This window comes from Capra hircus, chromosome 9 (assembly GCF_001704415.2).
Source record: "Capra hircus breed San Clemente chromosome 9, ASM170441v1, whole genome shotgun sequence".
NCBI classification, from domain to species: Eukaryota; Metazoa; Chordata; class Mammalia; order Artiodactyla; family Bovidae; genus Capra; species Capra hircus.
The window spans coordinates 53,017,376-53,029,449 of record NC_030816.1 but is presented as its reverse complement, the minus strand read 5'-3'; the positions used below and the strand labels follow the sequence as shown (position 1 = coordinate 53,029,449).

The 12,074-nt window shown below is 36.5% G+C and overlaps 1 protein-coding gene across 1 annotated transcript in view; it reads left to right on the top strand.

Annotated features, from left to right (window-relative positions):
- The window catches only part of THEMIS (thymocyte selection associated), a 207,019-nt gene extending 195,960 nt beyond the window's left edge, over positions 1 to 11,059 (top strand). Inside the window, exon 6 of the mRNA XM_005684724.2 lies at positions 9,076 to 11,059. Coding sequence (XP_005684781.2) covers positions 9,076 to 9,107 — 32 coding nt within the window. The 3' untranslated portion in view covers positions 9,108 to 11,059. The remainder of the gene's footprint in view (positions 1 to 9,075) is intronic.

The window sequence follows — 12,074 nt, the reverse complement described above, 5'->3', positions numbered from 1 at the left end:
CGGTACTGTCAGTCCCAGCTCCTCTTTACTTAAGAAACTGATGAAAATACCTCACCAGGTCTCAAGGGTGACCTTCCTCTCTGGATCCACGATTCATCTGGCTGTTCGACAAGGCCCGTATCTTATTTAGGGAACATTATTATTAAGTCTGCACATTTTATTGTCCATAAATTACCAAAAGAACAGTTCTCTGCAAGTAGGATGATTACGTAGTTAACTTTTGGATTCTGAACCCAAGGCTAAACGTTAAACGTTGGCTACTGCATTCACCAGCTGTGTACCACAAACAATTTGCTAACATTTCTATCTCTTTATTTGTAAAATTGGGTTAATAATAGTGCTATACTACAGGCTATTTCAATGACTACGTTAGATAAAATAGGTTAAAATTAGTACGCCTGCATGCTAAGCCGCTTCAGTCGTGTCCGACTATTTGCAATGCTAGGGAGAGTAGCTGGCCAGGCTCCTCTGTCCACGGGATTCTCCAGGCAAGAATACTGGAGCGGGTTGCCATGCCTTCCTCCAGGGGATATACCAAACCAAGGGACTGAACCTGCATCTCTTAAGTCTCTTGCAATGGCAGGCAGGTTCTTTACCACTAGTACCACCTGAGAAGCCCAAGATTAGTACAGTACATAATACACTCCAGTTGGATTATGGCTATTATAATGAGTGTCTGGATATTTTTGAGTTGATGGCTAAGGAAAATTTTGCCTCCTGACAGTACATTTTGCAAAGTGCTGGCTCTGACCACTTGATATGGCTCTTATAGTCTCTGAGTTTCTGTTCATAGTATTTCCCTTTGAGAACTCTATCCTCTTGGGTATTTCATGGCCTCTGTGAATCTTATGTACATGGAAAGTGACTAGAAAGCTTTTGGAGATGTGTCACTGAATCCTCTGAATCTTTGAAGCAATGCAATCCTGCAGAGACATGGAAGCCTTGAGCCTCCCTAAAGGACTCCTCCCCCTCCTTACCTCAGCTGCAGTAGCTCAAGAAGAGCAGAGTTTCCATGGTTAATCAGTGACAGCACTATTTTTGAAGACATGACACGTGTTAAGTGCAAGTGTTTGTTTTGAGCTACTTGTTTCATGTCCAGTTTCCAGGGTCGACTTGCATATGGAAAGTAAATTGAGAAGTGCTTTGTGGAACAACATATAGGTTGAGAAATAAAAGCCGGTCTGGGCAGACAGAGAAGTGAAATCATAATAGAGTCCAAGAAAGACCTCAGCTGATGGCACAGGGAACTATGGAACTGGAGTGGCTCTTCTGAGTTGTCCTGTGTTAGGACAAGGGGGCCAAGTTTTCATGCCACCTGCTGCAGTCCATCATTGGGTTCAGCTGCCTTTGGAAAGGGGACATGACTGTGGGCAAACTAAATGATAATATCAGAGGATTATCATTTAGTTGTGAGAAGGATCTGGTTATTGCGTAGGTCACACATTAATTGCAGAGATTGCTTCTGGTGATCTGACTGGCTAAACAGAAAGATGGTTATCTTTTTTCCTTTATATATTTGGTTTTACCCCATGTAAATGTTCTCTACTGAGTAAATTTTGTACTCTTCTGATCAACATTCTCTAATGGAATTTCCTTGCTTTTGAAGCTCCAGCTATATTCTAATTATCCTACGTCTTTATATTAAGCCCAAGCCATGACTCATCCTCCATTAGTTAGACTTGTCAAGTAATGAGAAGTTCCCTGGGCCAGAAAACAAAATGCAGCTGCAGTAAGGCTTAGTCCCAGCGCTGTACATCCTAGCTGTACAGCCTTTCACAGGACATTTCATTTTTCTGAATCATATTTCCCTTATCAAAATGAGGTGCCCCATGTAATTTTGATGTCCTATCAGTTCTAAAAGCATGTGATTAGATGGTCTTTTCTGATATCATAGAGTCATGACACTATGATAAGTTAGGACCTTCATCTCTAAGTTAAGACTCACATAGAAACGATTCACCACATCTAGAAACATACGGTAAATTAAACAGATAAGAGGAAACAAGTTTCATGGAAAAGCTTTTCATTAAGGTCATGGCAGAAGCTAGAAAGAAAGAATGGATTTATAAGAAGATAAAGAATTCTTTATATTGAGCTTTAATTCAATGTTAATGTTTACTCTAAACTTCAGATTTTACTTATATGTTGGGAATCAAAGCATAGGAACTTCTCTGTAAAACTATTGGAGAATTAAATAGGGTGAGGGTTCCATTTTAAAGACCTTGACTGAATGACTGAATATATGTTATTTAGAGGTAGACACTTTAGAAATAATAAAATATATCCTTGTTTTCCAGTTTTATTAAATGCAGACTTCAATAATTCATTGTTATTCTAGGTAATATGTAACTTTAAGCACAATAATTACCTTTACTCCTAAAGACTAGAAAATCATTGTTTAAGATATTGAATAATTTCAAACTGGTAATCCAAAAATCTGGTATATCTTTTGTCCTTCTACTTAACATCAGGGCAGATTTTTCATAGTATAAACAAAATAATGACGCCAGTAGAATTTCTCTCACGTTTCCAGGGAATACTATTCTCAGTTTAGAAATACTGGCAGCCTAAAGTAAAACATTATAAGTCTGCTCTTCCTTTTATAACAACCTATTAATATTTCCCTCTTTTTGGAAGGTTTAAATGTTGAAGAATATCCTGGAAGGAGAACCCACAGTCATTTCTTTCTTTGAACAGTTCTGAAACATCATTTCCTATTAGGCAGTTGTGTGAGTACTGACAGCCTTCCCCTCTTCTTCCCTAGAGATTAATTTATTTCCTGCAGTGCTTGCTCTTCATGGAGAATCTGACTTGTCAGCCTTCACCAATGGGAGATCTCATCAGCAGAATGTTAATTATAAAAGCAAAACTATATACCATATTGAAAGGGAAAAACAGTTCTCCAGGCAATGCAACCTTTTTGTTTTCTTTTCTCTCCACTTCATTCTCTCCTCAGACTGTGCCTCAGTAGGAACATTATCCACTGGGGAAACATTCTGCGAGATGGTGGGGTATAGAGGAAATATGTAGGCTTTGCCACCTGACAGACCCAAGACTGAATTCTAATTCAAAGAATGTTGAATTTCTTTGGGATTTGGTTTATCTGTAAAATAAACATAAAAATGCCTGCCTCATATGAAATTATATAATGAGACTGGCAGAGAGTAGACACTAGAAAATTATTCATATTATCATAGTCTTCGTTTAGCACCTACTGCATATTGACTGGTGTGGCATAATAGTAACCATGACATGTTAATCTATTAGAGATGTGATTAGCTACCTAATCTATTGGCTTTAGGTGTTAGGCGTATGAGATGAAGACACCTTATTGAGATGGCCTGTTTGAAATATTACTCTTCATTTCCTTTCTCTTCTCATCATCACTCACACTTTTCATAATGCTTGCTAGATACTTATGAACTTTTTTTTTTCAAAAATCAGTTCTTAAAAAATTAAAAGGTGTTTGCTAATACTTTTAGATCTAACTCTTCAGGTTGGAAACTGTGTTTGAGTTTACTAAGAGCTATTTCTCTAAAATTGTCAATTTCTGCTTGCTTACATCTCAGAAACAAAATTTTGGTGAGTTAAGTCTTGAGACAAAGAAGATTGTCAGCAAAAGTGGTGGCAGGAAAGTAGAGATAAAGTTGAGAGATACAAAATGAAGAAACAAAATCAATTAAGTCTAGGATGATCACTCTTTCAGTAGTATGATTACAATTAACAAATCTATTTAAGTATATTCACTTTTTTATTGTTTCCCCCACATGGTTTTATAATTTGTGTATAACACTAGAAAGAAAACTAATTAAAGCAAATATATCATTTTTCTGTGATAAAATAGGAAAAAGATGTCACAGTGTAAACTCATAATAAGTGAGACCAGATACAGACCTGATACAGCAGACAAGAGCTGTGTGCACAGAGCAGAGAAAAGTGCTATTCTTTCACATGGAAAAGTAATATTTTTCTTAATGACCAGTGACAGTATTTTAACTTGGATAGAACAAGGGATTGGATCTGTATGTTGATCTTTGCCTTTGACCTTTATAGAGTCATATGCACATCATTAATTGATCCTTTTTAATGGTAAATGCATTTTTTGAAACTATAGAGTTTTCTTAAAAATAATGAGCTTTTGAGCCTCTCCCCAATTTCCTAATTTTCCTTATTAATAACTTCTAATCTTATCATTTTAAATTTCCTTTCCCTCTTTTCCTAATCTTTTATTCTTATTGGCAAAGGACTTTCTTTTACCCATTATTTCAATCAATTCTGTTTTTTATTTCATTCACAAGGCCCATCTTTAATTTGGCCAATAAATTAAGCAAAGCAAAAAGGAACAGATGACTTTGAAAATTTGTCTCAGTGAGTCTCTAAGTTCTTGTACATAAAATGGTCATTTAATGAGCATGTTAAAAATACATATTCTTGGGATGTTCTCTCTCTACTAGTGTTGACAGCCTCTGGTGGGTCATATGTGTCTCATTGCCTGTTATTGTACTGCCCTCAAGCTAAGAATACTTGTTTTTTTCATGTTTAAGTGGTTGAAAAATAAAAATATTTTCTGACATATGAAAATTATCTGAAATTCAAATTTCAATTTTTATATGAAGTTTTACTGCAGCAGAGCCACACTTACTCATGTGCACATTGTCTGTAGCTGCTTTTGTGCTGTATCAGCAGAATTGAGTAGTTTTGACCAAGACCATATGTACAGCGTAAAAGTTTTACAATTCGGCCCTCTAGAAGGAAACTTTGCTAACCCCTGCTCTAGAGAGTCTGATTCAGAAGTTCTCAAGAAAGAACAGTAATTGAATTGATTTCAGTGTTTTTATGTGATTGTTATGCTGCAGTCTGATGACACTTTTGAAAGGTAATACAGTAGGAAAATTATGAACAACCTGTCGCTTCTCCCCTTTTCATCACCTACTCCATCAGCAATTCCTATTGGCTTTATCCTCAAACAGTATTTAGAATTTATCTTTTTTTTTTTTTTTTCACCTAGTTAACTGCCATCAACTTTGTCCAAGCCATCATCATCTTTCATCTGGATTCTTGTATTAGTTTCCTAACTGGTCAATCTGCTTCTGCCCTTGCCTCAGTATCCTCCATTCTCAACAGGCCAGCCAGAGTGAATGTGTTAAAACCTTAATCTGATCATGTAACTCTTTTCTTCAGAATTCTCCGGGGGGTCTCTCTACTTCTGTCTACCTTGGCCTCCCAGCTGCTTCTCAGAAACGCTAGGGGCACTCCATCCTCAACACACCACAGGCTATTTTCTCTAAGTGGCATAGTCTTTCCCCTAGAAATTTGCATGTCTTTTATCTTTGTCTCATTCAGGTCTTTCCTTAGCCATTACCTTCTTGGCATTTCCCGTGAACACCTTATTTGACATTGTAATCTCTTCATCGGGGTCTACTGATCTCCTTTATGCCATCTCACATGCTGCACACCTTGCTTCTTTATTTTGATTATGTGCCATCTTCCCCACATGTGGGCTTCATGAGGACAGGAATTTTTATCCATTTGCTCTGTCCTTAGATTTAAAAGAGTTCCTGGCTTACTGCCAGTTCTCAATAAATATTTCTTGAATAGAGAAATGAAGTCCAGACTCCCATTCTGTTCAACAGATTATGTGTAACATCTATCAAACGTGCAAAAACAATTACCAGGAGTATAAGACTTGTCTTTGAAAAATGACCTAATATCTTGTAACCACCACAGATGAGAAGAATAAATTTGTATCATCTGCTTTTTTCCCTGTCAACTGATGACTTAGTTACAAATGATGCCAAAGGAAAGTAAGTAGAGGAAGGGTACATGGGTGAAAATTCAGTTGAAGATGTTTGGAAGATTGTAAAAGTGTCACAAAAAAGTGCTTCTTAGAGCAGGTAGATGTGGTTACTGCAAGTTTTACCTTTCAACATAAGGTTGAGCAGTTTGAGGAAACTGACACTCAAAGTTCTCAAAAGGGAAAATGCAGGGCATGACTAGCCTTGGTTCAGTTAACTGTTTGGGAAAAATCAGCTTGATAAGAGAATGTAAAGTTGGTGATGGACAGGGAGGCCTGGCGTACTGCAGTTCATGGATGTCGCAAAGAGTTGGACACTACTGAGCAACTGAACTGAACTGAACTGAAAGAATTTTTAGAGCTAGCTGAACTGGATTCCTCAAAAGTCAGATGAAATGGACATTTTCTTTGACTTTAATACTCTCATTCAAAAAAATCTCATCTAATCTTACATATTTTTAAAGCTTCATTTTGTGGATTAAACAGTCATCTGTTCTTACATAGACTTTGACTATTGAAGGACTATTCTACTGAAGAACACATTTCTGAGAGAAAAAAAAAAACAAAATAAAACTTCATTCTGTGTCTGTTCTTCTGTGGATGAAGTATTTGGCTTGAACTCCCAGGAACTGAGTGTACATGATTCCACAGCCTTCAGTTAACATCATCATCTAAGTAATTATGAATTTTCAAAAATAATCAGTCAGTATTCAATTCAAGGTAAGAAACATCACCTCCAAATTAATTTGGTGACATTTTCCAAAGGAGTGGTCAATGAATGCCAAAAGGTTTGATAGCTTTAAATCAATTTGAATTTTAAAACCTAAATAATTGTCAGAAAAATCAGTTCTTTCACATTTTGAGAATTCTTGCAACTTAATTCAATAAAGAACAAAGTTTCTATTCAACATGAAACCAGCTGTGTCTTAACTTCAGCTGGCCATTAAAGCAGAGGCATCATTGAGGGGATCCCTGCCCTGGGTGGAAGATGGGTCTAATTCAGGCAGAGAGAGGCAACTTATAAGCTCCCTTCCAAAACTAAGATTGTTTAAATCCTATTATTTTACATTGAGATAATTTAATTATTTTAATTCCTCCCCTCCCATTTTTCTGCTTAACTCTGTACTATCTTAAGTCAATTTATTGAAAAGGGAAAGTGAGACTAATAACTGTCAAGATGACAGATTGAACTTTTAAGCTACAAGCTTGTGTGACTATGAGATAGTAATAGCAAGTAATATTTCTGTTGCACTTTACATTTTACAAAACACTTGCAGGTCCGTTATTGCATTTTCTATTTCCTCAATGCTATGATTCTGTTATTGCTACCAAAACTTACTCACTTGTGAGTAAATGAAATTCAGAGATTTCTCAAGACACACAGCCAGTAAATCTTAGAATCAGGATTCAGATTGAGTTCTTCAGATTGTTTCTCTGTGCTACAGTGTATCTGTTTCATTTGCCCTCCCCAGCCTCTCCCCTTAGGAAAAGCTAAGCTGTGAGGGAGATCAGTTGTTATCCTTTTTTGCAGATAAAGTCACAAAGATAGTCTGTGGTGGAAGTGGGGATTATATCTGGGCATACTGCCTAAGAATCCTGTGTTCTTTTATCTATAATATATATTCCACAGTATGTAGTTTTATTGCTGTTTGTGATAAAAGGAAGACATGAAAATCTAAAGGGGATGGTGAATGACGAGGAGAGAGAATGAAATCAAAGAGAGCATGGGGTCTAGACGATCTTCCTCTCATCCGACCCCACCTTCCAGCCCCTAGCCTCACTTAGCACTGAAGGGGAGTTGATGGAAGAAAATAAATTTAGGCTGTTAGGGGAATTAGCATGATGTGTGGAGAAATTCCACTTTTTTCTGCTTGACATCCCCTTTCTTTTTTCCCAGTTAGTCTGTGAACTCCCCAGAGATCACAGATTGCACGTTTTGTCCTTATATTTTACACAGATAGTAAAACTAGGTAACAGTTGATGAAACAGTAAACCTCTTTATTGCAAAATATAAAACTTTTACATTTATTGACTCATTTGATTTTTGTCATAACCCTGTAAGATAGGCATTGTCCCTTCCCCCCACCTTGTTTTCAAAGATGAGGAAATAAGGTACACAAAGGTTAAGTAACTTCCTTAAGGTTATAGAGCCAGTGTGTAGTAATAAAAGGCAGGAAGAAACAAGGAGTGAAGGGAAGAAGCGGAAGAGGGAGGAGAGGAGACAGGAAGGCAAGAAGGAAGGGAGGAAGAAAGGAAGGAAGAGGAGAAGCAGGAAGGGAGGTTGGGAGGAAGTCATAGGCTAATGAACGCTCAAGGGCAACAACCTGAGTGTTCCTCTCCAGGTCCACGAGGCTAAGCACTTAATAGTAGATCACTAGTACAATGAATGAGGAGTGCACAGGTGAAAGAAATGATCAGTTTCCTGTCCTGTTTGACCATTATAGTTCATGCCATTAGAATTTTTTTTTAAAACACCTATGCCCCATGCTCCACAAAGCCATAATGGAAAGAAGCATCCATCTTCCCTGAACACAGACAGAGTGCAGGGTAGCATACTTTCCTTGAGAGTGCAACATGATGTCTTTTTTAAAAAATTAATTTATTTATTTTAATTGGAGGCTAATTACTTTACAGAATTGTAGTGGTTTTTGCCATACATTGACATGAATCAGCCATGGGTGTATATGAGGTCTTAACGTCAAATCTGTGCACATGTTTATTAGAAACTCAAGACTGTACAGCTTTTTCTTGAGATCTGTTGGCTTTTTTCATTTAACATTATAGGTACCCTTTTCTCCTCCACTATATTTGGACTCCAGTGCATAGCCATTGTGTCACAGCTGAGGTGATAGGTCTGCAATTGAACATTTCTTAGAGCACAATCAAGCTCTAGCCTCTTACTAGCTGTGTGATTGCTAGGCAAGTCTCTTAACTTCACCTTGGAGTCAGGTTTTTACTTTACATTACCAGATGAAAGAGTTTTTATAAGTATAAACTAAAACACAAAGAAAAGCACTTTGTAAACTGAAAGACACTTAACAAATTTAATGTATTATCTCACAGAAATATCTACTTTGTTTTTGAAGGGTTAATGTTAGTTCCTGGAGTTTGGGGTTTTTTGTTTGTTTGTTTTGTTTTGGTTCTTATTTTGTTCTTGTTCTCAAAAAACTTACAGGCAGGTGAGTGTCCTACAAACAGTACTTGAAAGCAAGTAGTTTCTTTCTTTACTATTTCTAATACATGTTTCTGATGGACCTCTCTTAATCTTTTTTTTCTTACAGAAATCTTCAAAACTGAAGAACATCAAAAATAATGAGATGTGACAGAAGCCACTTGGGCAGTGAACATAAATGTTGCAATGTAAAAGCAAGCCTAGCCTTCTAGCTGAAAAATAGCCCCAAAAGGAGTCTGGACCATTGCAAAGGCAAAGACAACATTAAAAGTTTTAACAGATAAAACTTAAAGAGAAACCTAGGATATAAAGTTCACAGTCTATACTGTTGTGCCAAAATCTACATGTATTTTTTTGTTGTTGTTGTTTCTTGGGACATGTTTGTTTAATGTGCACATTTTTTTGTGATTTCTATTCCCACTACTGACAATTAAGCAATTGAAAATTACTTTTGTACTTTAGTTTCTTAGTGAAAAATTTTAAAATAGAATAAAAGCTCACCAAATAACTTCACTTTCCTTAGAATTTGTTTTTCCATTTTTTTAAGTGTTATCATCATTATTGTTAAAAATAACAAAAAATAATTATATGAGAGTGATCTAAAATAACCAGGTTTCAAGTCACTGTATGGCAAAACCAGGACAATATTGTAAAGTAAAATAAATAAATTAATTAATTAAAAATAAATAAATTAAAAAAAATTTTAAATAAATAAAAAAATAAAATAACCAGGTTTCTTATGTGATTCCCTTGGAGCTGTGGAAATAAGTTTGACTTCACATTTTCATTTAGTTTTAGAAATACGTAGCGAAAAGTGTGTTTGACACTTAACAGTCAAAACACTGTGAATTACAGGAAGTTCCCATAACTTTTCCCTCTGTGCCTTAATAACCAGAGTTCATTACTGCAATATCACCAAAGATCTGATAATATGCTTTATTAATTTATGTAGTGTACACATAAATGTTTATTAGGATTGTATGGAAGCCATTTCCTTTATATATCATTTATGTATTAAGTATACAGGGACAACATTATTTTGCCTCTAACAAAATGGCATGACAGAGAATTATACAGGAATTATGCATGTGTGCTGTTTTGTTCAATTCTTGTGACCCCATGGACTATAGCCCTCCAGGCTCCTCTGCCATGGAATTTTCCAAGCAAGAATTTTCCTGGGGTGGTTTGCCATTTACTCCTCCAGTGGAGCTTCCCAACCCAGGAATCAAACCTGTGTCTCCTGTATCTCCTGCATTGGCAGGCGGATTCTTTACCACTGAGCCACCTGGGAAGCCATACAGGTATTATACAGGAATTTAATGGCCCACTTTGGACTTGGTTCATAGGTAGTGCTGTATACAAAAATATAGGCAATCTCATATCTCCTAATTATTTTATATTATGTATAGGAATTATTCACTCTTTTAGTACTAGTTTATGAAGACAAATCATGAAACAACTTTTTAACAGAAAAAAATTACAATGAGAAATTTTCATAAATGCTTATATTCTTTCTTAACTTGCTTCTCTGTACCTTTTTTTTCTTCCTTTTTGAGTGGAAATGGACTCTGATTTCCAGTACCCTAAGGATTATTGGGTATGATTTGATATGATTTGATATGGTAATATATTGTTATTTATGATTTCTGAAATTTTCTGATGTTTCACTTTTATGTATTTTCATTGTTTGTGCCCATAAAAACAAGAACTTTTAAAAGATTATGTCCCCACGTTTGATTATTGAAGTCTACTGAGAATCCTTTCTCAACAACTTTGGCAAATTCTTGAAACTCACACAGGCCAGTTTGTTAATTTTCAAATAATAATGGTTAGTATTTTTATACGTTATATGAGAACAATTAGTCTGTACTTTTAGTAAGTACAATTCTTTGATTAGATTTTCAAGAGAATGCATGTCTTAGTTCAGTTGTAAATCGTCAAGAGCTGTCTAGTGTGAATCATATATAAGGTTTCTAATAATGCAAGTCCTTTTATGTACTGTGTTTCTGGCTTCCTTGAATTTGAAAGATATAATATACTTCATGATCACCTATGGAAGATTTTGGAAGACTGAAAATAAATTTTGTTTTGCATGTGTGTGTGTTCTCTGTCATGTTTAATAACTATCGTTTTGTAGCAGATAAAATATTCTTTAACTAGGATTGAAGTCAGTTCTTCAAGGAAAAGTTTACCTGTGTTGACTTCCCAGATGGCACTGTGGTAAAGACCACTGGCCAATACAGGAGATGCAAGAGATACAGGTTCCATCCCTAGGTCAGAGAGATCCCCTGGAGTAGGAAACAGCAACTCACTTCAGTATTCATGGCCAGGAAAATTCCCTGGACAAAGGAGCCTGGCAGGCTACAGTCCATGGGGTCACAGAGTCAGACAGGAGTACAAATACACGCTTGAAACATGTTTACCTGTGTTAAAGAAGCCAGGAGAAGGGAGGTGCTTACTCCTCACTCTGCCACCCACAACCAAGGACCTATAGGGCTGAGTTCAGTCCTGTCTAACTCTTTGAGACCCCATAGACTGTTGCCTAACAGGTTTCTGTGTCCCTAAGATTATCCCGGCAAGAATACTGGGCTGGGTTGCCATTTTCTCCTCCGAGGGATCTTCACCCAGAGATTGAACCCACATCTCCTGCGGCTCTTGCATTGCAGGCCAGTTCTTTATCGTTGAGCCATCTGAGAGCCTATAGTGCTGAGCACAGTGATCAGTTTTCACAGTATGATGGGACTGCATAGATAGACGCCAAAACCTCCAACAATCAATGCTGCCTTCTTGCTAACTGAATTAAACACTTTGGGGAAGGGGATGGAAAGGGGGTGAGAAATGAAGAAAGGAAGGTGTTGTTTGAGGCATGTTTGGTTTTTATAACCAATACTTTAATATAAAAAGTATTTGTTTTAAGATCAAAGTCAATATTAATGAGGCTTTTGAATGTTTATCCAAAGGCTTAAGTTACAACCAGCTTCTAAAAGGAAAAGAGTATGTAAAACCCCTGGGAAGGAAGAGTCAGAATCCAAATATATCCCAATAGGCTGGAATACTAGAAACTCAAGCCCAAGAGAATGAAAACTGTTTTACAATCAAAAATTTGCA